This window comes from Aulonocara stuartgranti (genome assembly GCF_965226115.1).
Source record: "Aulonocara stuartgranti genome assembly, chromosome: 7".
NCBI classification, from domain to species: Eukaryota; Metazoa; Chordata; class Actinopteri; order Cichliformes; family Cichlidae; genus Aulonocara; species Aulonocara stuartgranti.
This window is the reverse complement of record NC_138945.1, coordinates 25,969,908-25,992,463: the sequence shown is the minus strand read 5'-3', so window position 1 is coordinate 25,992,463 and position 22,556 is coordinate 25,969,908. Positions and strand designations below refer to the sequence as shown.

Genomic DNA, 22,556 nt, shown 5'->3' with positions numbered 1-22,556 from the left:
GTTGTTGTGATCAGCTTTCAAATTCTCTAGTTGCAGGCTCCACTCAGCCTCTTATTTCCATTTCCTCTGGGCAGAGGCAGTGTTCTACTTTAAGGCCATAATCATCTACATCTCATGCCTTGCAAAGGCAGCCAGTACTACGACCACTTACTAGTAGAGCACGTGCATACCAGCTTGAGCGCCCTTCATTCACCACACTTTACTAAAGATGAAATGCAGTGCGGGATATTGCAGATGGCACTAAGTAACTTACTAGACCCTAATGAGACAGTACTTTAAATATAAAGCTAAGTGACTAGCCCTTGCCTTTTATATTCATCATCATCATCATCATCAACTTTATTTATAAAGCACTTTAAAACAACCACAGCTGACACAAAGTGCTGTACATTGGAACTGTAAAATAAAATTACATGAGATATAAATAAAAAACAAATAAAAGAAGAGTGAAATCATTAATTAAATAACTACTGCATTAAAAAAGAAACTAAGTCTCACTGAGGTTAAAAGCCAAGGAATAAAAGTGGGTTTTAAGACGTGATTTAAAAGTGGACAGTGAAGGGGCCTCTATATGGGTATATTGTTTATACCCATAAATTCAAACTGTTAAAGGCAGATATTCTTTATCTCCTTTTATCTCTCCATTCTTTATCAGAGTAGGTGAAGGCCATGCTCTTAATAACTTTTCGTTGTTGTGTACAAACTCTTCTTCTTGGCACCAAGGATGATCAAGGACATCCAGAACTACGCTATGGCTGCAATGTTGTTCTTCTCCTTGAAAAGCTGCCTGCAGAATGCACTAGTCACTTTAAACAGCATCTCTAGAGGTAATGACGACATAAAATATGACTTACCATTTTTCTCATCTTAGTTGGAAACTGTATCAATCAAGAAAAGAGATTTATTGTCACGGTCCTGGGTCGGGTCGACCCAGTATTTTGAGTTTCTTATGTTTTGGTTTATTTTGCATTATGGATTAGTTATTCTCTGGTGATACTGTTTTGATTACAATTATATTCTGATTCTTTAGTTATCTGATGATGATGTTGATGATGATTATTTCTGGTTTAGGTTTTGTTATCTTGCCCTTATGTTTGGTTTAGGTTGCCTGTGCTTAGTCTTCTCTGCCCGTATGTCCCTCTGTTTGTCCATGACGTCATTATGCCTGTTTACGAGTCTGTCTCTGTCTGGCGTGTGCTTCCTGTTTTATTTTGTAGGTCTGTGCCCTTTGTCAGTGCGTTCAGCTTTGTGCTCTCCCTGTCTCGTCAGTGTAATCAACGTCAGCCGTGTCTCCCAGCTGTTTCCTCTTTGCTCCGTTCACCTCTTGTATTTAGTGTCTGTGTCTTCCCCTACTCGGTGTCGTGTCGTACCCTCAACTAGCTGTGTGTTCTGCTTCTATGTTCCTAGTGTTTGGTCTCCTGCTCCAGTTTAGTGTTTCTTTCCAGTGTTTCAGTCCTTGGTTCCTCTGTTCTGACTTTTGGTTTTCTTTTGGTGAGTTTAGTTTGTACGAGGTTTTTCCCAGCAATAAAGCTGCGCCTTAAGTTTCACTTCCGTGTCTGAGTTCTGCATTTTGGGTCCACCACTCCTGCTTGCCTGCCACACAGCGATTCATGACAGAACGACGCGACCAGTATGGATCCAGCAGACTCACTGAGGAAGCGCAGCTCAGCCTTTGACGGGACCCGGCTAGCGCTTGGAGGGCCTCCGTGCTGCCGTTCCTCACTAGCTGCTTACCCTTCGGTCCACTCACCTGCTTCTTCCCCCCGGATGCCCCGGTCTCACAGAAAACGCTCCCGCCGGTCCCGGGAGGATTACTATGAGACCGCGAGCAACCAGCTTACACCAGCTCAAGCTTTCTACAAGATGTTAGGGATCATTATAGTGCCACCCGACTCACCCAGCGTTTCCACTTCACAGCAGGAGCAGCCACAGCCGAGTCATTCCTTGTCACATTCTGCCAGTGCTGCTTCCTCTTCTACTTGGAAGCGGCGAACGTGCCGCCAGCACTCACGGCTCCGGCAGGAGCCTGGGACTCTTCTCGACCAACCGCCTAGGGTGAGTGACAAAGTCCCCCTACATTCGCCTTCTGTGTCGAGGGATAAACGTACCGTTTCCCCCAAGGCCGCTAACGTCAGCTTCATGAACTCTAGATCTTCTGTTCCTCCAGAAAATGACAGTATTCATTTTGAGAGCGATCGTTTCCACTTTGGTTCAAAAGACTGTGCTTCTGATGCTCCTTCGGACCCAGGAGTTAAGACTGTTTCATCTGGAACTGTTTATTCTGGGGCTATGTCTGCTCAGTTAGCCGCCCGGCCCGAAGCTCTGTTAGCCGCCCGGCCCGAAGCTCTGTTAGCCGCCCGGCCCGAAGCTCAGTCGCCACCTCCACCACATTCAGCCTCGCTTCCCATAGCACAGTCACATCCACAGCCTGACTTACTACAAACCTTATTTCAATCCTTAGCCCAGTCAATAGCTCAGTTGGTAGAGGAATCATCAGCCTTATCGTCAGCTCGGTTTCCAACTTCACAACCATCATTTTCCCGACCTTTTCTTCAGTTGCCCTCAGCTCAGCCACCTATACAGCCATCATCTTCACCTACACCTCCGGTACAGCAAGCTATGTCTATCCAACCCTTACAGAACTGTTCCACAACCTTGAATCCTAATCAGAGAGACAAACCAAACAATATTGTTATCAGTCCTCAAAAGCTGGCCAGTTCTGAGACTGAGATTCACTCCAGGGCCTCCCCAGAGGCTGGGTTTCAGCCCCCAGCAGACTCTGGACCCCTGGCGGTTAAGAAGCCAGCTGAGGACCGCACCCGGCCGTTGCTGCCTGAGCAGACTCAATGCTCTGTGCAGCTGCAGTCTGCCATGTGTTTGCCAGAGGCCCGTGTGCCTGGTTCTGTTCTGTCCCTGCCAGAAGCCCGTGTGCCTGGTTCTGTTCTGTCCCTGCCAGAGGCCTGTGTGCCTGCTGGTTCTGTTCTGTCCCTGCCAGGGGCCCGTGTGCCTTCTGGTTCTGTCCTGTCCCTGCCAGAGGCCCGTGTGCCTGCTGGTTCCGATCTGTGCCTGCCAGAGGTCCCCGCGCCTGCTGGTTCTGTTACGTTCCTGCCAGAGGCCCGTGTGCCTGCTGGTTCTGTTGCGTTCCTGCCAGAGGCCCGTGTGCCTGCTGGTTCTGTTGTGTTCCTGCCAGAGGTCTCCGCACCTGCTGGTTCTGTTCTGTGTGTGCCAGGGGCTCCAGTGCCCACTGGTTCTGAGACTGTTTCAGCTGGGGGGCCCGAGGAGCCCGTCCAGCCTCCTTCCTCGTCAGCTGGGGGGCCCGAGGAGCCCGTCCAGCCACTAGCTGCTCCACCAGCAGCCTCATCCACGCTTGCAGCAGCAGTTTCATCCATGCCGCCACCTGCTGCAGCGCCTCCGTCTGCATCCTCCACGCCATTGCCTGGCCCGGCCTCTGCTGCATCCCCCACGCCGTCGCCTGGTCCGGATTCAGCATCCTCAGCGTCGCCTGGTCCAGCGCATGCTTCGGCTTCATCCGCTTCACCTGGTCCAGCCACTGCTTCACCCTCGCCTGGTCCGGCCTCCGTGTCTTCACCCTCGCCTGGTCCGGCCTCCGTGTCTTCGGCCTCGCCTGGTCCGGCCTCCGTGTCTTCGGCCTCGTCTGGTCCGGCCTCTGCATCCCCGTCGGGTCCGGCCTCTGCATCCCCGTCGGGTCCGGCCTCTGCATCCCCGTCGGGTCCAGCCTCTGCATCCTCGTCATCTCCGTCTGGTCCAGCCTCCGCTTCCGCCTCGTCTGGTCCAGCCTCCGCTTCGCCTGGGGCTGCAGGGGCCACGCAGCCTTCAGGTCCCCTACTACCGCCTCCACATCGTCGGTCATCTGCCAGGCCGCTTGTTGGGCATCTCCGCCACCGTGGACGCCCTCCTGAACACCCTCCTGAACGCCGCCGCTGCCTTCCGCGTGGCCGGCCCCCGGATCTGCTCTGTCGCCGCCACTGCCTTCCGCGTGGCCGGCCCCCGGAACTGAACTGTTTTGGCCTCCTGCGCTGTCGGCCTCCGGGTCGGCCCCCTGAACTTGACCTTCTGGGTCTTTCTGGGCTCTGTCCCTCCTTCCTGGTCCCCCGCCGCCCACCCTGGTTGGGTTGTTTTCTGTTTTTGGCTGTTTTTTGTGCTTCTGTTGGGCGGTCTGGAGCCCGCCCTTGAGGGGGGGGTACTGTCACGGTCCTGGGTCGGGTCGACCCAGTATTTTGAGTTTCTTATGTTTTGGTTTATTTTGCATTATGGATTAGTTATTCTCTGGTGATACTGTTTTGATTACAATTATATTCTGATTCTTTAGTTATCTGATGATGATGTTGATGATGATTATTTCTGGTTTAGGTTTTGTTATCTTGCCCTTATGTTTGGTTTAGGTTGCCTGTGCTTAGTCTTCTCTGCCCGTATGTCCCTCTGTTTGTCCATGACGTCATTATGCCTGTTTACGAGTCTGTCTCTGTCTGGCGTGTGCTTCCTGTTTTATTTTGTAGGTCTGTGCCCTTTGTCAGTGCGTTCAGCTTTGTGCTCTCCCTGTCTCGTCAGTGTAATCAACGTCAGCCGTGTCTCCCAGCTGTTTCCTCTTTGCTCCGTTCACCTCTTGTATTTAGTGTCTGTGTCTTCCCCTACTCGGTGTCGCGTCGTACCCTCAACTAGCTGTGTGTTCTGCTTCTATGTTCCTAGTGTTTGGTCTCCTGCTCCAGTTTAGTGTTTCTTTCCAGTGTTTCAGTCCTTGGTTCCTCTGTTCTGACTTTTGGTTTTCTTTTGGTGAGTTTAGTTTGTACGAGGTTTTTCCCAGCAATAAAGCTGCGCCTTAAGTTTCACTTCCGTGTCTGAGTTCTGCATTTTGGGTCCACCACTCCTGCTTGCCTGCCACACAGCGATTCATGACATTTATACCATCTTCGTTACTATGTTACTACGTGTCCTTTTGGCTCTCGGAGGAGGCGGACACACTTTTCTCCTCTCTTCTCCCTTATCTTCCCTGCTTAGCTCTTATGTCCTTGTCTAGTCTCGTTTTTTTTGTATTACTTTCCCTGGAACACTCTCTCACAGTCTGTTTCTAAAACCTAAAGAGAATTATGGATTTGATCAACTGGTCTCTGAATGCTATTGACACCCTTTTCTCAATGAGAAGTCTGGGCTCAGGAGAGCCCGAGTGCCCTGGAGGGACTTTCCCTGCCGGATACACGATGGACGGGTGGCAGAAATGGGGGGTCGTGTGCCTGGCGGGACTGTCGATCGAGGACGCTGAAGATATCTACCTATTCGGAACCATGATAACAGGGTTCTTGCTGATCTGAACTGGCTTGGCCCTGGCTTATCGGAGAATTAAGAAAGTGGAACTGGCTGTTCAAACCCCCCAAGGCTGCCCGCTGGGATTGAAACGATGGGACGAGGCACGACTTCTCAGAACGGGCTCATTGAAAGCAGCATGGTTAAGACCTTGGAGACGCTTACAGCTGCCGTGAATACTCAGAATAACACCTCTGAGCGTATATTGGGTTACATCAAGGAGAGGCCTGCTCAGAATAACACCTTTGAGCGAAAGTTGGATTACATCGTGGAGCAGCTAACTGCAGTCGTGAGGTCTCAGAATCGGCTCTCTGAGCAAAAGAATGACAACACCAGTAAGTTTGATACCATCACGGGGAAGCTCGTGGTTCTCCAACGAGAGATTGAGAGACCAGTGTCGGAGTGTTAAAGAACAGCTTTGAAATTCTCATGAGTTGTTGCAAAAGAAAAATTACCATCACAATCCGGCTACCCCTTCAGCGCCAGCTGTGGGCTCAAATCTGGAGCCGAACAAAAACTCTCTGATAACGACTGTGTTTAGTCTGTTCCTTCCCATTCCATGCAAGGCCACCTAGGTTGGCTGGAAGACTGTTTACTTAGCCTGGCAGGGCGAAGGACACTGTCTCAGCTGAACTATGGACACGCACACACATACATATACTGATAAGCACTCACTGACGCATCACCCTCCCTACCCCGGATCCAACGCCACCTCCAATGCTTACCTCCCCTCTGATGTGGACATTGGGACAGTTGGAGGCGCAGTCGAAGATTGCAGCGGTCCCAGATCAGATGTACACACTGGAACTCTTTCCCATGTTGCTTGTCTGCGTTTATTGTGCTATGGTGTGTTGATATCTGTGCATTCCTGTATTATCCTTTTGTGTTACATATTTCGATGTTTTTTTTTCCTCGCTACCTAGCCTGACCTGTCTCCCCAATGTGATGTTTGTGTATTGTATGTACGGTCGGCAAGGTCTGTCATCTTGGTTGTGGGCAAAAGACCTGCAACTGACAAATAAAGGCTATCTCATCATCATCATCTCATAACTCCATACTTCCCCCTAAAACAATTCTACATAGAGCAAATAAACTTTGTGTTTTAGTGCAGCCTTCAGAGCCTTTTGCAATGTGTACAAAAAAAGAGCAACTTGTGTATATTGTTGCTTCTCTGAACAACACATTAGCAAATGTCCCGGGTTCACTGATGTATGAAAAGATAAAAAAGTACTAGGACTCACCAGGCTGCTTCAGAGAACACCTACAAGTCCTGTGAGAGGTAAATCAGAGATCTAACAATGTTGCTAGCTTTATAGTGCAGATATTGTATCTGCACTATAAAGTGCAGATACAGCATGCTGACTGTGACAGCATATTTCTCAAAGTTGTGAAATGTTTCTACATAATAGCAAAAGAACCCTTGAAACATGTACTGTTCTTGTAGTATGTCCACCTAAATGGGAAAGCTGAAAGTTGTCACTCTTTTCTATTTACCAAGAAGTTGAAACCATTCGAGGTTCTTTAAGAGTCCTGATCGCTTCTGTCCTACACCTAGATAAGGTTTTCACTATGAATGCTTTAACTGCAGGCACTAACTAGCACTTTCAGACCTCACATATCTTGTATTGTCTCTTCATAGAAAGTAAAAGCATCTTCAAAGCATCACATTGTCATCTATTAAGGCCTTTCTACTGCTTCTCATAGGCTTTGACTATACCCACCTTATTACTCCTATTTCTCCAGTCAGATGCATTATCTTAAGTCTTATGGGTCTCTGCTGCAGTCAAAACCCATTTAGGATGGATACTCCAAGGCCCCCTCACAGATCTCCCGTCACATAACCGTCCAGTGCTGCATGGGAGTGTTGAAAGGTTTTATAAACTTGACAAAGTGCCAGTGTGCAGTTAAAAAAACTATCAAATCCAACCAGGACCCACAACAGAAGCCTTAGAGGTTCAAGATGGCAGTTACCATTATGGCACTCCCCTTGCAAGGCCAGCAAGCTCCCCCCCTCACAACTCCAGAAAGGTGTGAAGAGACAAAGTATAAATACTTTGTTACCGTATTTTACTTGAGTATTTTTCTGACAACTTGTTACTTTCACTTCCTTCCTTTTTGCACAATTATCTTTACTTTCTACTCCTCACACTTTCAAAATAGGCTTGTTACTTTAGGTTTAACACATTTGAGTGAAGCTTTTATTTCAGATTGCCACACGCTTTGAAACATCAAACTAATTTGAGCCTAAATGGAGGGAACAATAATACAGTACTATTGGTGTATCCATGACAGAGGCTTATCAACAACACATACTTTTATAGCATTTACAGTTCTATAATCAGGGATCTATAATTGGGTCAGAACAATCAGGAACTGCGTTTTTGGTGCAAATGTCCATAAGCTGTAGTGCAGTACTTTGGCATCTAGCTAGTGCTACAAATGAGAAGTGAGCATAAAAGGAGCAATGTTGGGCGATCAGCTCAACAAAAATCAGTAAACACACAAAGTGTGTGCAGTTTGTCAGTCTGCTAGCTAAAGGTGCAGCAGCTGCTCCTTAATTTCCCAGAATGAGACACAACTTCACCCAAAGATGGAGAAAGATTTAAAAAAAAAAGATGGGCCATGAGAGGAAGAAGAGAGGTTATTTTTAAAGGTATGCTTGATAAACTGAAAATGTAAAGCTTCCATGTAATGTCATAATTATTTAAATCAGATATTGGTTTTTTAAATGATATGAAGTTATGGGTTTGTTTGTTTTTTTCACTTTGTGAAACATCCTGCAAAAGCAAATTTTATATTGTTTAAAGGTTGCATGAAGCCCGAGTCTGAGTTAGGTTACATCAAGTGCAAAGATTCATTCATTCATTCATTCAAGATTTAGATTCATTTGCTGAATTCAACCTTTATACCAACATTATATGGTCCATTATTAAGTTAGTATAAACGGCATACTGACAATGTAGGGAATGGAAATCGGGTAAATCCACAAAGAGCAATAAACCTCAAATCAGCAGCAGCAGCACAGTTCACATGAGCTCTCAGTATAAATTATTGTGTTATGATTCTTTTCGATCGGCCAGATCCCACTTTAAGCCCCAACTGTTCTCACTTTTCTTTGTAAGCATGGAGGCAAACAAAAAAAAGTTTTTCAAGTTCTTTCAATTTTCAAGTGTTAATATTATTTCGTAATTATAGTAATATAACACAAGGTTTATTTAACTTTATGCAAAGACAGTGGGTAGCTATCTTCAAAGAGCTTTAAAGAGCTATACTTTCTTACTTGGAGTGCATTTCAGAGCCTGCACTTTGTCACATATTATTTGTATTTGTACTTCAATATTTGTATATGTACTCACGTAAAGAATGTGCCACTGCTGCATGCACTGTCTCTTATCTGTTGATCCAATCAAAGCAATCTTGTCTGCAGACTGTTATGAACCCTAGTTGATTGTTTATCCTAGATTAGTGACTGGTTCTCCAACAATTACCTTTAAATTTTAACAAGCATGAGTAGGGATGGGTATTGATAAGATTTTCACAATTCCGATTCCAGTTTCGGTTCTGTTTAATGATTCTATTCTTTATCGATTCTCTTATTGATTCTTTTAAAAAAAAAAGGAGAACACTAAGGTCGATTAGCTTAGAACTTTGTTTTATATCTTCTCTTTGAACAAGATAGAAATTTAGGAGTACCATGGCCTTACAAACCCAACAGTGACATCTTAAGAGATCCAGCCTATGGTGGGGTGTCACAGGGTCCCCAGGAAAAAAAATTGTAAATGTAAAATTATAAAATAAATATTCTTCTGTAGCAATACAAAAGTATAACATAAATTATTCTGTAGCAATTACACAAGAATATCCAGTAATGTCCCTACCAACAATTAAACACATTCACTTACCGAAAATCGGGGCCTCTGCTGTGGCAAATGGGTGCAAACCTTTTACCACAAACTTAGTCACTGCTCGGTGACATTTGTCTATCCTGGCCTGAAAGGAGAAGCTACCGGTAGACTGCAGCGAGAACTGCCAGCATCTGAGCCAGCCAGACTCTGTCTGTCTCTCTCATCATGGTCACCTAAATGCACAGTAATGGCAGGTTTTGTAAGAAGGCAGATCGCGCTAACATAATATGCACTGTTAGTTGATTATTTACCTGCCGCATTAACGGGAGAGGACGTGCAAACGTTACCGCTGCCGCTGGGTTGAGATTCACGAGTCCGGAGCAGAATTAAAAACATGACATTCATTTAAGGTCATCGTGTGTTTTGTGAGCAAATGCTTTTGCATATTCGTAGTGTTTCCTCCCTTAAATGAAATATCTACTTTTCAAGTATTGCAAGTTGCCCTGTTGTCATCCGTTCTCGTAAAGTATAACCAAACTTTTGAGCATTTGAGCCGCTTAGGCGCCGTGTTTTCTGCCAGGTAAATGACGCTCCGCAACGTGGTGACATCATTCGGGGCGACTGGAATCGATAAGGGAATCGTTTGCAAAAATGGCAAACAATTCCAAGGAATTGAAACAGTGGGAACCGGTTCTCAACAAGAACCGGGTTTCGATACCCATCCCTAAGCCTGAGGCCATGATTGTATCTCCACATGAACTATATCCTTAACAGCAGTAAAACACTCACTTCCTTTTGTTCAACTGTGCAATGTTCATAATCTTTATGCATTATCAGATTCCTCACATATAAAAACCATTTCACATCTCTGTCTTTCATTTAATGAACATTTTGAAATTGTAACAATTGCAATTGGTCTCTTTGACTGGACTGGGAAAAAAATCATTGTTTTGTGATCATAATTAAATTGCAAAGGCCTGTTTACTGGTTTAGATGAATCATCTGTCTCTCACCTCCATAATACACAAAATGCCCTTCCAAACTATTAACAATAAGTTCTAGTAACTCAGCTCACCTCGACCCTATTATATACTCTTTATTGGCTCACAATTTATTTTAGAATAGATTTTTAAATTCTTGTAATCGCATAAGGAGTATAAACAGACAAGACTATTTATCTTCTTATCAACCTCCTAGAACCTGGCGTCCACATATGTGGACATCAGTTTGGGTTGTCTAGACCAAAATACAAGGTTTTGATCTACAAGGGCCTGATATCCACTTACGAGGACATTATACTGCCACTGTTCTATTAAAATTTAAAACAAATGTCCTCGTAGATGCCGCTGGCACAGCTGGCAGCCTTAACCCAATTTCCCTCGGGATGAATAAAGTATTATCAATCAATCAATCAATCAATCAATCAATAAGTGGATCAAATTTTTCTCAGAAACAAAAGTCAGGTAAAAAAAAAAAAAAGCAGGTAATTCTTTGTCTTTACATTCATCAGATCCCAATCAGCCCAAATAGCAAAGAGAAGTTAAATGCATGCCATGAAAGATTTGGGGTCTTAGGAGGTTAAACACACTGCTGCTCACTCTTTGTGATGTTCAGAATTTTTTGGTTGCTCCACGTATGAGATTACAGACTCTGGGAAGACAGAGCCTTTCAACCTGTGGCACCAAGGACCTAGAGTAAATCCCACTGGATTCTTTTAAAGAGCAGCTAAAACCTTTTTTGTTAAACCACTGATCACTGACATGGTTAAACAACTGCACACTGGCAGGGCCCCTGGGGATAAGATTTGCTCTAAGTTCCTGGATGGTGGTGGTTCCTATCTTTAAGAAGGTGGGACCCAGGACGTGCTCCAGCTACAGAGGGATCATACTCTTCGGCTTCCATGGGAAAGTCTATGCCAGAGTGCTGGAGAGGAGAGTCCATTCGTTAGTCAAACCTCGGATTCAGGAGGAACAATGCAGTTTTTGTCATAGCTGTGGAACAGTGGACCAGCTCTCTATCCTCCCGAGGGTACTTGAGGGTGTGTGGGAGTTTGGCTAAGGGGTCTACAAGTGCTTTGTGGACTTTCAGAAGATATTATGGGTCATTCTATCCCTGTATAAACGTAACAAGAGTTTGGTTCATATTGCCGGCAATAGGTCAGACTTGTTTTCGGTGGGTATTGGAATCCGCCAGGGTTGCCCTTTATCACTGATTCTGTTCATAGTTTTTATGGATAGAATATCTATTCTGGGTATGTCTTACCGGGAGAATGCTGCGGTGCAGACCCAGGACTCGCTGGAGAAGATATATTTCTCGGATGGCTTGGCAATGTCTCAGCTCAATATGAGTTGAAGGAGGTGTCTGGGCTGAGGGAGATCTGGGGTTCTCTGCTGACTGCTGCCCCCGCAACTTAACCCCAGAGAAGTGGCAGAAAATGGATGGGTGGAGGTGATTCATCATTGCCAGGTTCAGTGGATTGAACTTTGGAGCAGCCATTTGATAGGTGTGGTGGGCCACTGGTTCATCTGTTTGGGATGATAAGATTTGACAAGAATTTGTCTCTTGTGTAATCTTTACCAGCATTATGGGTTAGAGGAGAAGTGTATTAGGCTTCTTTAGTGCTGTGATCCACTTTAGGGGTTAGCTTAGCCACATATTCAGTGTACTCTAGGATTGGAAAGTGCTGTAGAGTAATAAATCTGCTAGTTGTTTAAGTTTCAACACTTGGAAATCACCAACAAATCTCCCCATTCCTTCCAGTTAACCCAAGAGCAGAATAAGAAACTCCCCGTACACAAATGGGCAACTTTAACATTCTGGATCCAGTCCTAAAGGAAGTATGAGTCACTTGCCTTAGTGTCTTATCCTGGCTCTGATCTCTTTGGTCAGTGACACTGGCAACATGGGCAAATACTAGCAGATCATTTGTAGGACCAGTTTATCAAATTTCTATCAGGCCTATAGCCTGTCAGCCCTCCCTGAAGATACTTCCAATTACGGTTTCTTTAAACATTTTTCTCTCTAAAAAATGGGAGTGTAATAAACTTCTCTATTTAGCCTTTTCCTATCCACGCCTCCCCACCCTTATCTCACTTCTTGTCCTTATTTTTCTTATAGCTGATTGGCTCTTGTGTTTCTTTATTTCTTAATTGAGCTCATCCGCCACACATAATTCAAAAAAGGCACTCCCTTCGCCACCACATGGGGTGGCGGCTGAGTTATTGTGTCTCTGTCAGAGCTCAGCGTGTTGTGCATATGTTCCCTTTGTTTAAACTACCTATAATAAACCCATAATACTGGAGTAGTCATTCATGAATGTGTTCTTTGCATTTTGACCAGATGTTCATGCTGATAATAATCCCTTTGTTTGACCCTTGTAATTAACAAAAAAGAAGAAGAGTGCATTTTTATGATATTTTCTCACTCATTGTTTGATGTCTCATGAAATACAGCTATTTAGCTATCTCTTGTCATGAATCTAGAAGTTTTCTTGCATGGTGAAAAGTGACTGGAGCTGCTCCGAGGCAGCCGGGAGTTCTACATAGCCAGGATGTTTTTACCTTAAATGGCTTCATTTATACTCTAACAGGTAAACGGTATGAACTTGATAAGTCAGCCTGAGGTTTTTCAATCTAGATTTGAGCATGTTAACATAAAAGAGGTTTATTAGCAGCAGAATGATATTCATTTCAAAGTAGCAGCTCAAAGTATAATTTTAGAAGTATACAAAAAGCATAAAAAGCATATAGGTTAAAAAAACAGCACAGCTACTGCAGACAAGAAGCAGCGGGTGTGAGTGTGTATTCTACGATAAGTGATGTACACTGGCATTGTATTATTAAAAGGCACCGTATTAATGTGTGCACTTTAAGCACTGTGGTCAGTGAGACTTCACTGTAAGCTGACAGACCTCTACAGCTCAGACTGGGACTCCAAATTTTGTTTTTACTTAAGTTAGCAGTCTATGCTGTTTAATGTGCTAAACTCACGACCTTATTCTTTCAGCTGCAGACATGGAGGTGTTAAATAATCAGAGAGTAAGAAAATTAATTCCAAAAAACTAAACAAACAAGCAAAAAAAACCACATCTCCATATTAAGGATTATAAAACAATACAACTGTTTTGAAAGTGCAACCAACAGGAGAAAGCAAAGACAAAAACTAGCCTGTACCACATCCTCACACAACCAGTTCCTGGGACCCTCTAGGAATAGTGACACTAATATACGGGGAATTAATCAGTTAGTGGGGGTTGACATTGTACATTCCTCCCATCTTGAGCATAACCTGATCCAGAGCAGATTAGACCTGCAGGAAAAGTTACCATGGCAATCTAAGGTGTGATGTAAAATGTGAACCACATTAATTGAACTGAGAACCCAACAGTCAAACAGTCAAACCTTGTGGTACCTGTTAAGTCCCAATTCTTGTTGGTACACGCCCATAGTGTCCAAAAGTTTAACTGTTTATGCAACAACAGTGTTAAACCTAATGCTCAGCAATCCTACTGCGTGTTCAGTGACAGCACCAGCTAAACCGCAGAAAGGTAAATTACCATGAAGCTTTGGGTTGAGCGCAGCTGCTCCTCTCGTGAGCCGGTGCAATCTCGTGCTGCGTTTAAGTCCCAAAGGTAATTGCCAGTTTCACCATTTACAAATAAAGTTCTTTGAAGTTGTAAACATGGGATCTTCACATCAGTAACCTGCAATTCCCACATGACATCAATGCAGCACCGTGGGTCCGACCAATAAAATGCTGAAATAAGTAGCAACAGGACGGGGCACTTCAGGGACCAATCAGATCTCAGTTCTCATTGCCCCCGCACCTGGACCTGCCCGTTATTTAACAATAACTTTCCAGGTAGTTCTTGGAAATTGTTATAATTACAGGCATTTTCTTGGTATTTTGTCACTAATAGCAACCCCTTTGTTCCAGGAAGCTTTTGACTACAGCTCCTGATTTCAAGGAACACAGAGATTTTTATCACAAGCACTACACAAGGCAAGATCTGTTTGACGTCTGTCTCAGTAAATAAGCACGCCATGGTTACGGGCGCCAAAATACATAATTTAAGAGTTCTGACATCTAAAGTTACTATAACTATTGTGCTTGGGGTTGCAAAGGTTATTTAATATCACTTAACATTAATTCGCTGAAAGGCTGTGTGTTACAAGGTTAGCTCATAGTTCCTTCTTGCCTCTGTCAGTCCCGATCTGAAAGCGAAACCACTCCAACTGGTGTCTAGAAAGAAAGAAAAAAAAACATCCTCTCAAACTAAACCAGCAAGTGGTTTCTAAGAAATGAAAGGCTAAACTTGCTCTCACGAAAGACTGGGGTAATCTCGTGTTTTATTTCACGAGGCAGTTAAATGTAGGATGGTCGATTATGCCCTAGAATTTCAGCTGTTTTTTTATGCTGATTCTGTGACTATGTGTCTCTCGTGCTGAGAACAGATTGTACATAATCTGTAAGAAAAGAAGCTCTTTATGGACTTTGGTAATCCCAGCACTCATTGGCAAGAGGGAATCCCACTGCCCCATTTATGACCCCTCATGGTATTTGTAAGGAAAAACCTCCCTTCTTCTGTTTTCAAGCATCTTATTTTCCTCTGATGAATATATGTACAGTCAAAACTACGTATTTTGACAGCTTGAATGTGGGTGTTACAAATATGCAAGAACTAAATAGGAGACTTTTAAGGCATAGTTTAGAGGTTCAGAAGTAATTATACTGATCTGCATGAAGCTCAAACAAAATTATCATCTGCAGTGCTTTGTTTAAAAGCTGTCTGCAGTCATGCATAAACTATACACACATGAGCAGAAGGCCATACTCTCTCAAGCGTTCTCTGCAGCTTCTTTCAGCCTATGTTGTTGTAAGGTGTTAGGATTCAGCCACTTCGTGTATACCTAATATTCAAAATTGATTTTTTTAAGTGTCTACATTGGCATAACCACAATCCTCAACTTCCTCATCACATAAGAAAAAATACTGATAACAACAAGTTAGCTTTCCAAGACACACTACTAAAAATGAACAAGCCACACACAGATTTAGTTTACTTCAAATAAATGTTGTTTAAGTCAAACTGAATGACAGACAAACGAAAATATAGAAAAAAATATAGTCAAACATGAAAGTTGCTCACTTAGAAATGAACAAAAATCAAATCCAAATGCAAATTCTTAGTGATAAAATCAAAGACAAGGGAATTTCAAGTTTTCGGTAGACAATATGTACATTTGCATGCTTGAATCTATTCAAATGAGGGGAACACTGTGTATGACCTTCAGAGTGTCAGTGAATGTTTCCAGCAATTCGTATGAGAAGAGTAAGTGTGTATTTGTTAGGGTTTTAATGCCCAAGAAGTTTAGAAGATGAGAAACATTAACGTGAAACAAGGACCCACAAAGACAAAGAGGTCACTGCTGTTTCCCAGCAGGTCAGACAGGTAGTTTCATCCAAAATTGCTGCAGAAATCAGCTCATTTTCCTCTTTGTCTGCATGCCAGGAAAATTCAGACAGGTCTGTGAGCTCTCTGTAGCACTTATGGTTACAGTTTATGAGTACTTCTGCTGCTTTTTCTTTCCCTATCTCTCAGTCTGGTTAACCTTCCTCCCTTCCCATCGTCAAAATGGAACGGGCTGTTCTGGAAAGATATTCTTCGCTGCGTGCTTGGCATTGTTGTCGCAACACTTCTGTCAGCAGTAAAATCATCAATGAAATTAATGTCAGTGTGCCAGTTTTATTGGCAGCTGTAGATGCTCACTCTGTTACTGAACCAACAACATGTTTGACAGATTGCTTTATGATCTGGGTCATGAGCCGTTCCCCTTTCTTTTCTTTCATCAACCCATCATTCTCTTATATTAAATCTGGTGAATTACACGTTCATGTGTCTTGTCTTGTTAGATAAGGTCAACACCTTGCTTATGTGCTTATTATTATTATAATATAATGTAGTTTTGTTTCCATGCACTCATCTGAATACAGTTTGATCATCCAAAGTATATCTATGGAAAATTCCTAGTGAATATCAGACCCCTGCCATGACCCTGCCTAATGCCAGGACTTTTCAGCACAACTGCTTGTGACAGTGTATCTAAAAAAAAGATAATGTCCACGAGATATGTCAAATATATTGAGTCATTGCCTAATTCTTCTTTCATCCCCATCAAACCAACATTTCCACCGTAGCACAAGAAATACTGAGCAGATTACCATCAAATTTCCTGACCACACCCATGATACCTAAAGAATACGCCAGTTCTATTTTGGACATCTGTCCTTTAAGACCCCATCTCATCAGTTTGTACATTTTGTGTGGCCTTTGATGGTCCTCCTGGGAACTGAGTCCTTAATGGTTTTGGTGACCCCCTCTGACCTTTCCTCTCTTACCACCGTCTGGCCAAAATATCCACTTGAGGACTTCAAAGTCTAAAGGGCAGATTGTCATTCAGTTTACTAATATATGCTATCCAGAGGATAAAAGGTAAAATTTGCATTCTTTTGTGCACATTTGCTCAAAAATGCATCTTTATCAGATTGGCGTATTGATTGTGAGAAACTCTTACAAAGCATTTGTGTCATTCTCAAAGCAACAAACCCTGGCTTTAATGATACATTGATCTTTTAGATGTGTTGTGTACTGATAAGGCTTCTTTAAAAGGACAAACAGTCTATAGATGTGTCACTGCAATTGTGAGTGATGAGAAAAATAAACTGTTGCAAAACGTGGCTACAGGAGAAATCAGGTACAGAAACGAAATTCCAGAAATTCACAAAAGTCTGCACAAAAACAGAGCAATTCATACAATAACTGCAAATCACAAAAAAATAACAGCCACGGGTTAAAGAAAAAACCCAATGTTCATCCTTTACACAAGACTTTGTGGCAGTCTGTACAATTATAAAGCCTGGACCAAAGTCAAAGACCGGCAGACAATGCCATCACTAGAGCTATACATTTAACAGGACTGATAATAATAATTTTGTGGTCTTTGGGTGCCATTTGGGCATTAGACCAGTTGGGTATTGCAGTGTTTTTGTTCCCATAAAATCTCCATTCCATGTTCACAGAGGGAATCAATATTCTATTAGTGGGTAGGCTGTGGTATCACTAGTAGGAAAGGACAATAGAAGGCAGCAATATGAAGTTACACAATGGCACCCAACATTTACCGCTGCATGACTGACATAAAACATTTAGAAATTAAAGCTGAGCCAGTCTTAACTTTTCTTTCAGTGCTCCAGTGGTGCAGGCAAGCATCAACCAAACATATGCCTCCATTGTTTGCTTACTCACAGTGGATTTATACTTTTGTGTTAAATCTGTGCTGTAGTTACATTGTAATTGCAAACCCTATGTGGTAACTGGACATTTACCTCCCTAGAAGTGTAACTACATGTTGCCATCGACACAGAAGCACAGATATAATTGCAGGAAATGGCGTTGGCCACAGAACTATAAATTAAGCTACGGATAAGTCCGCCCATGGATAACGTCACTGAGTGTTTGAGCAGAGATCTTGTAACTTGGTCAAGCCCAATACACGTTGACCTTTATTTCACCTGCAAAGTCCCAATCTTCATGTGGAGTTTATGTTTTTTTTACCACTAAAAGGGGAACGACAGTGAATGCCCTACTATGGTTATTACATTGAGGAGCCAGAGGGGGCGACACAACAAATGGATTTATTTACGTAATCATCATCATAAACATTGAGAACATAAACATTGAGAAAAAAAACAAAGAACTAGGCCCAATATATTTTTTATATAAATTTGACTTGATTATTTCAGTAAATATTGCTATGTTGCACACTCTTTTATTTATATTTTGATAAAGGGCATCTATGGGGTGATTCACATTTCCAGTCAACATATTGTCCTGACAACTTGATAACCGCACGACATTTCTTTTATCGGCTTTTGGTCCCTTTTAAAAAACAAAAAATCACCAAAGGAGTCGCATTATGCAAAACAATATTTTTAAAAATCTTAAAACGAATTTATTTTTTATAATTATACACACGTATTCAATTTAATTTGCTCTGAAAAAAAGTTGTTTTTCTTTTTAATTTAATTTACAATTTTATTTTTTGTCATAATACTAAAGTAAATTGGTTAAATATTCATGCACGGCCCGTTTTTTCCGTATTTTGTATGTCACATAATTCAGCAATTAATTGCAACAACTCGTTGCCTTTCACAATCGCTGTGTATATGATAGGCTGCAGTGCTGCCGGGAGGGGAAACCATTACAAACGTTTTCGATGCATGAAAGCGTTTCAGTGCACGTCCTATTTGTAAACCTCTTCAGTAGGGCGATTTTGCGCGCTCCCGTGGACTCGCCATAGAAAACAAAGCTGAACGTCTTCCATAACAGCTAGAGGTGCAGACTTGAGGAATATCCGAATTTAGTCTGCATACAGCGAGCTGAATATGGATTTACTGTGGGTGTAGCATCGTTGGAGACCGAGCCTTCTCGGTTGGAGTGACAGCAGGACACTAGCGAAACCACCGAAAATAACAGCTGTGTCTTTTTTTTCTCGGGGTGCTTTGTCTAGTCCACCTAACGATAGCAAACCATCACTGTCGTTTTAACCGCAAGATATTCAGCTAGTTCTTACTAGCTGCTGCCGGGATGTATCACCATGTTGTCACCAAAAAGTAACCGCTAAGACGTCGAATTGTGAAGGAAACGCAAGAAAACATCTCCCGGGTCCCGACGGGTTGTCACTGGGACCTGAATCTGTGTTAGCCACAGTCGCGGAACCCACTGTTTTTGGCGATATGGCGGAGCAAGGCTACTCATCCTGGTGAGTGCGTACAGGCATTGCGCTACCGATTGGTAGCCGCTGTTGCTATTGCTAAACCAGATTGCAATAGGTCATTAAACCAACGAACCGTATTTCTGTCAGTATACAGAAACCTTTGTCTCTTCACATCGACACTTCACATGCATTTATCAACGTCTTCAGAACAAAAGGTCACTCATCCAGATATTTTTCCATCAGCTTGATTTTTTTTTTTTTTTGCTAAACTGCTAACTTTGGCTAGCCCTAGCTAACGAGCAGCCCCAGCTGATGCCGTGCTAACATTGTCCAGCATCGGTTAAATCCAATGGTGGCTGTTGCAAGGAAATGCTAACGAGTTAGCTGCCCTGCTGATAGCTAAAGCACAATGGGGTGGTCATTTTAAAAATTTTCCTTCGCTTTTTGGAGTACGGCTGGCTTTGTTGGTAAACCCAGTTGTGCACAATAAACGCAGCGTTTCATGACAGTGTTAAAAGGCTTAGTTTGTTGTCTGTGCCAACAAATTAGCGCTAGCTGGCATTCGTCGTCGACCTGCTGCTCACACAATAACAAAGGTTCGGCTGTAGCTAAGCTAGCATCGGTGTCAAGTCACAAAAATGCAGTTTTTCCATACAGTGACAAGCGATAGGCGGTCACAGATGGCACCATCAGGTCTCGAGGTATAGAAACGATATATAACTATAGTGTCATAGTAATTTTTGTGGTCGGCGAAAGTATAGATTGCACGAAATCATTCAGAGATGATGTGATAAGTGAAATGCGTTGTCTCCGAAAACGACCTCTTTCTTATGGCCTAGTTAATCTATACTAGGTTATACTTGTCTGATCTATGAACTAAAGATTAAGTGTTTGTGTCATGTCTACTACAAGATTGTTTTGAGTCTGAGAAGGCCGAGCCAACCGGGTCTTCCCTAAGAGAGTGCATTCATTGAGTTGTACGAGTCGACTGTTTATTTCATATACTAACCTTTATTTAATGTCACACCTTCTGCCTCTGAAAATCCCAGTATTCATGCTCTTTAAAAAAAAATCACAATTGAATATCTTTCATCAGTTTTAGATCAGTGAGCAAAAGTCTTTCCCAGTACAGCGATATCTGTAAATGCAGATAAAACAAAGTTTTTCCCAACGTTTTTGCCAGCAGTGTGCCACTGTGTGCTTTTAGCTTCATAAGTGGTCTATCAAACTGTTTGTGTGGTAAATGTGTTGTATAAAAAGTCCAAATCACTGTAAAATGTGAGGCCAAAGAAAGAAAATAGTTTGTATATTTTTTTTAATGCACAATTTTTATGACTACACCCAGTCCACAGGCTTTTACAATGAAACTTGATATTTGAAAGGGTTGTTGTCATAAATTTTGTGTGCAATGTTATTGGATCTCAGAATGCAAATTAGTGTCCAAAAAACAAGCTTCATGATCCCGTTTGACTTGTCAACGGCTGTGATATATCAGAAGATAAGCGAAGCACTGGTGAGGATTAATTAACATAGTAAGCTTAATTTATGTGACCCAGCAGCAATAAAACCCACTGCCGATCAAGATGGATTTACACCTCGATGAGATCGGATCAAAGCACAAGCAAAACTACCTCCAGATGTGGTTAAATCAGTGGATTGATTCGTAACACAGCAGATAATGTCCATTTATTCTTTTGCTTTAAATGGGACTAACATTGAAATATGTCTTCACAATATTACAGCCCCATCATTTTTCTTTTTTTAATTACATTTATAGGACTGAGATCATCTCTGACTGGGAGGGGAGGAGGGTTAACTTTATGTTTGATTATTTATTTATTTTTTTAAAAAAGGTATGAATAGAAATATTCAGGCATGCCTTATATGATCAAATTAAGAATATTTTCCAGGTGCACTGTTATCTATACTGTTCTACAAACATAAAAAATGATTTGGGGTTATTTTATGTGCGCTCCTACACATGACCATTTTGCATGTGTTTGTTTTATATATGCTGATATTTAAGTTATAGTGATGCAGATTAAATCAAGTATGAATTCAAAAGCTAATGATGATGATTTAACATGTTATTAGGAAAACAACCTGTAACAATCCTCTTGATCGGTAAGCTATCTGGGATTGCTCTGAACATATTTATTATCATCTGTCCCCAGGCCTTGCTTTAACAGTGTTAACGTATTGTTCATTCTCAACCTTTTAACACTTGTTGAAGGTAGCTTAGTACAAAGGGAATCTGAAAAACGGATAACCTCCATCCAAGAGAGTGAAAAAGAGGAATCAGAGACATTATACTGGTTGAAATTTATTCAGAACAGCAAAGATGGTTATGAAATTTTAACTGAGAGGGGGGGAAAGGGAAGAGGGGGAAAACCCCTTGCTTTTGGGGAAAATCTGTACATAATTTCATTATGATTTAAAACATTTCATTTGTGAGTGTAGTTTGTCTCAATTGCCGCTTAAGTTCGAGTTCATTAGATACTTGCTTTAAACTAACTCCCCAAACAAGTGCCACAAAGCTTTACCCAGATGGCTGCTCAGTGGCAAGACTTTCTTCTAGAAGGATTTTGGGAAAATTCAGCCACTTCAAAATTCTCTCTGGTCTAATTTGCATACATTAGTCTATTTTTTTTGAGGAAAAAAGAGGAAGAAAAGAACCACACACACCCACAGAGGCAGTTTATAGAGGGGAAAAAAGAAAACATACAGAAACACAATAGAAGCACTGATAAGAACATGCCAAGTGGACAAACCATAAAGCCATGTCGGCCAATCAGAACCACAGGCTCTGCAACGTCAAAAACTGCCAACCCTGCAAATGCCTTTTCTGAATTTCTTGACCCATGATTTCCAAAAGGCCAGTTTCAGTGACCTAAAACTGCGTGTGTGGCTAAAAGGCTAAAGTCCATGGAGAAGGAAAATCTGTTTTGTTTTTTAAACACGTAGTGTCAACAAAGCCTTGTACATTTTGTGACTTAATGATTTTGTGTTAACCATGGCTAAAGAGTTGTTGATATAAGGATTCCTGCTTAGAGATGTATTTATTGTAATATTTATGATTTAACTCAAGCTCCTCAAAAGAAATTAGTCTAAATGGGGTTTAGATACATAGTTGCTTGTGTTGATTTGCAAGCTCAGCAGAAAAACATTAGACCGTGACTATCTATTGTGCTTGAAATAGCTTAAATGTCACTGAGGAGCTTCAGAGATGAATAATGAGTAAATGTGGAATTATAGTTGAATCTCAAAGCTTGTGTGCTCGCACTAAATTTTCTTTTTGCTTTGCAGCCAACCTGAGATTTATTTTAATTACTACAGTGTGCACAGCCAACCATCAGGGCAGAATATCATAGTGTTTGTAGACATAAGCTGTTTTCAAACACAAATTTAGGACAGTTTTGGAACAATCTGGTTGAGATATTTTCTGCTTTTCTCACTTGTAGTGAACAGCAGGAAATAAATTTGCAGTGTGCTGGAAATGTTAGATTTGCTGCAGTATTAGGTGCTCTGTTCAAACATCACATGGACCCATGAAGCTGACAGGTTCCCCCCCCCCCAAAAAAACCCCCCCAAAAACTCATCCGATCCAATTGCGTGG

General features: G+C 42.3%; 1 protein-coding gene across 1 annotated transcript in view; it reads left to right on the top strand.

The window, feature by feature from the left end:
- The first annotated feature begins 18,400 nt into the window (after positions 1–18,400).
- The window catches only part of sppl3 (signal peptide peptidase 3), a 48,685-nt gene continuing 44,529 nt past the window's right edge, over positions 18,401–22,556 (top strand). The window contains exon 1 of the mRNA XM_082542389.1: positions 18,401–18,985. Coding sequence (XP_082398515.1) covers positions 18,960–18,985 — 26 coding nt within the window. The 5' untranslated portion in view covers positions 18,401–18,959. The remainder of the gene's footprint in view (positions 18,986–22,556) is intronic.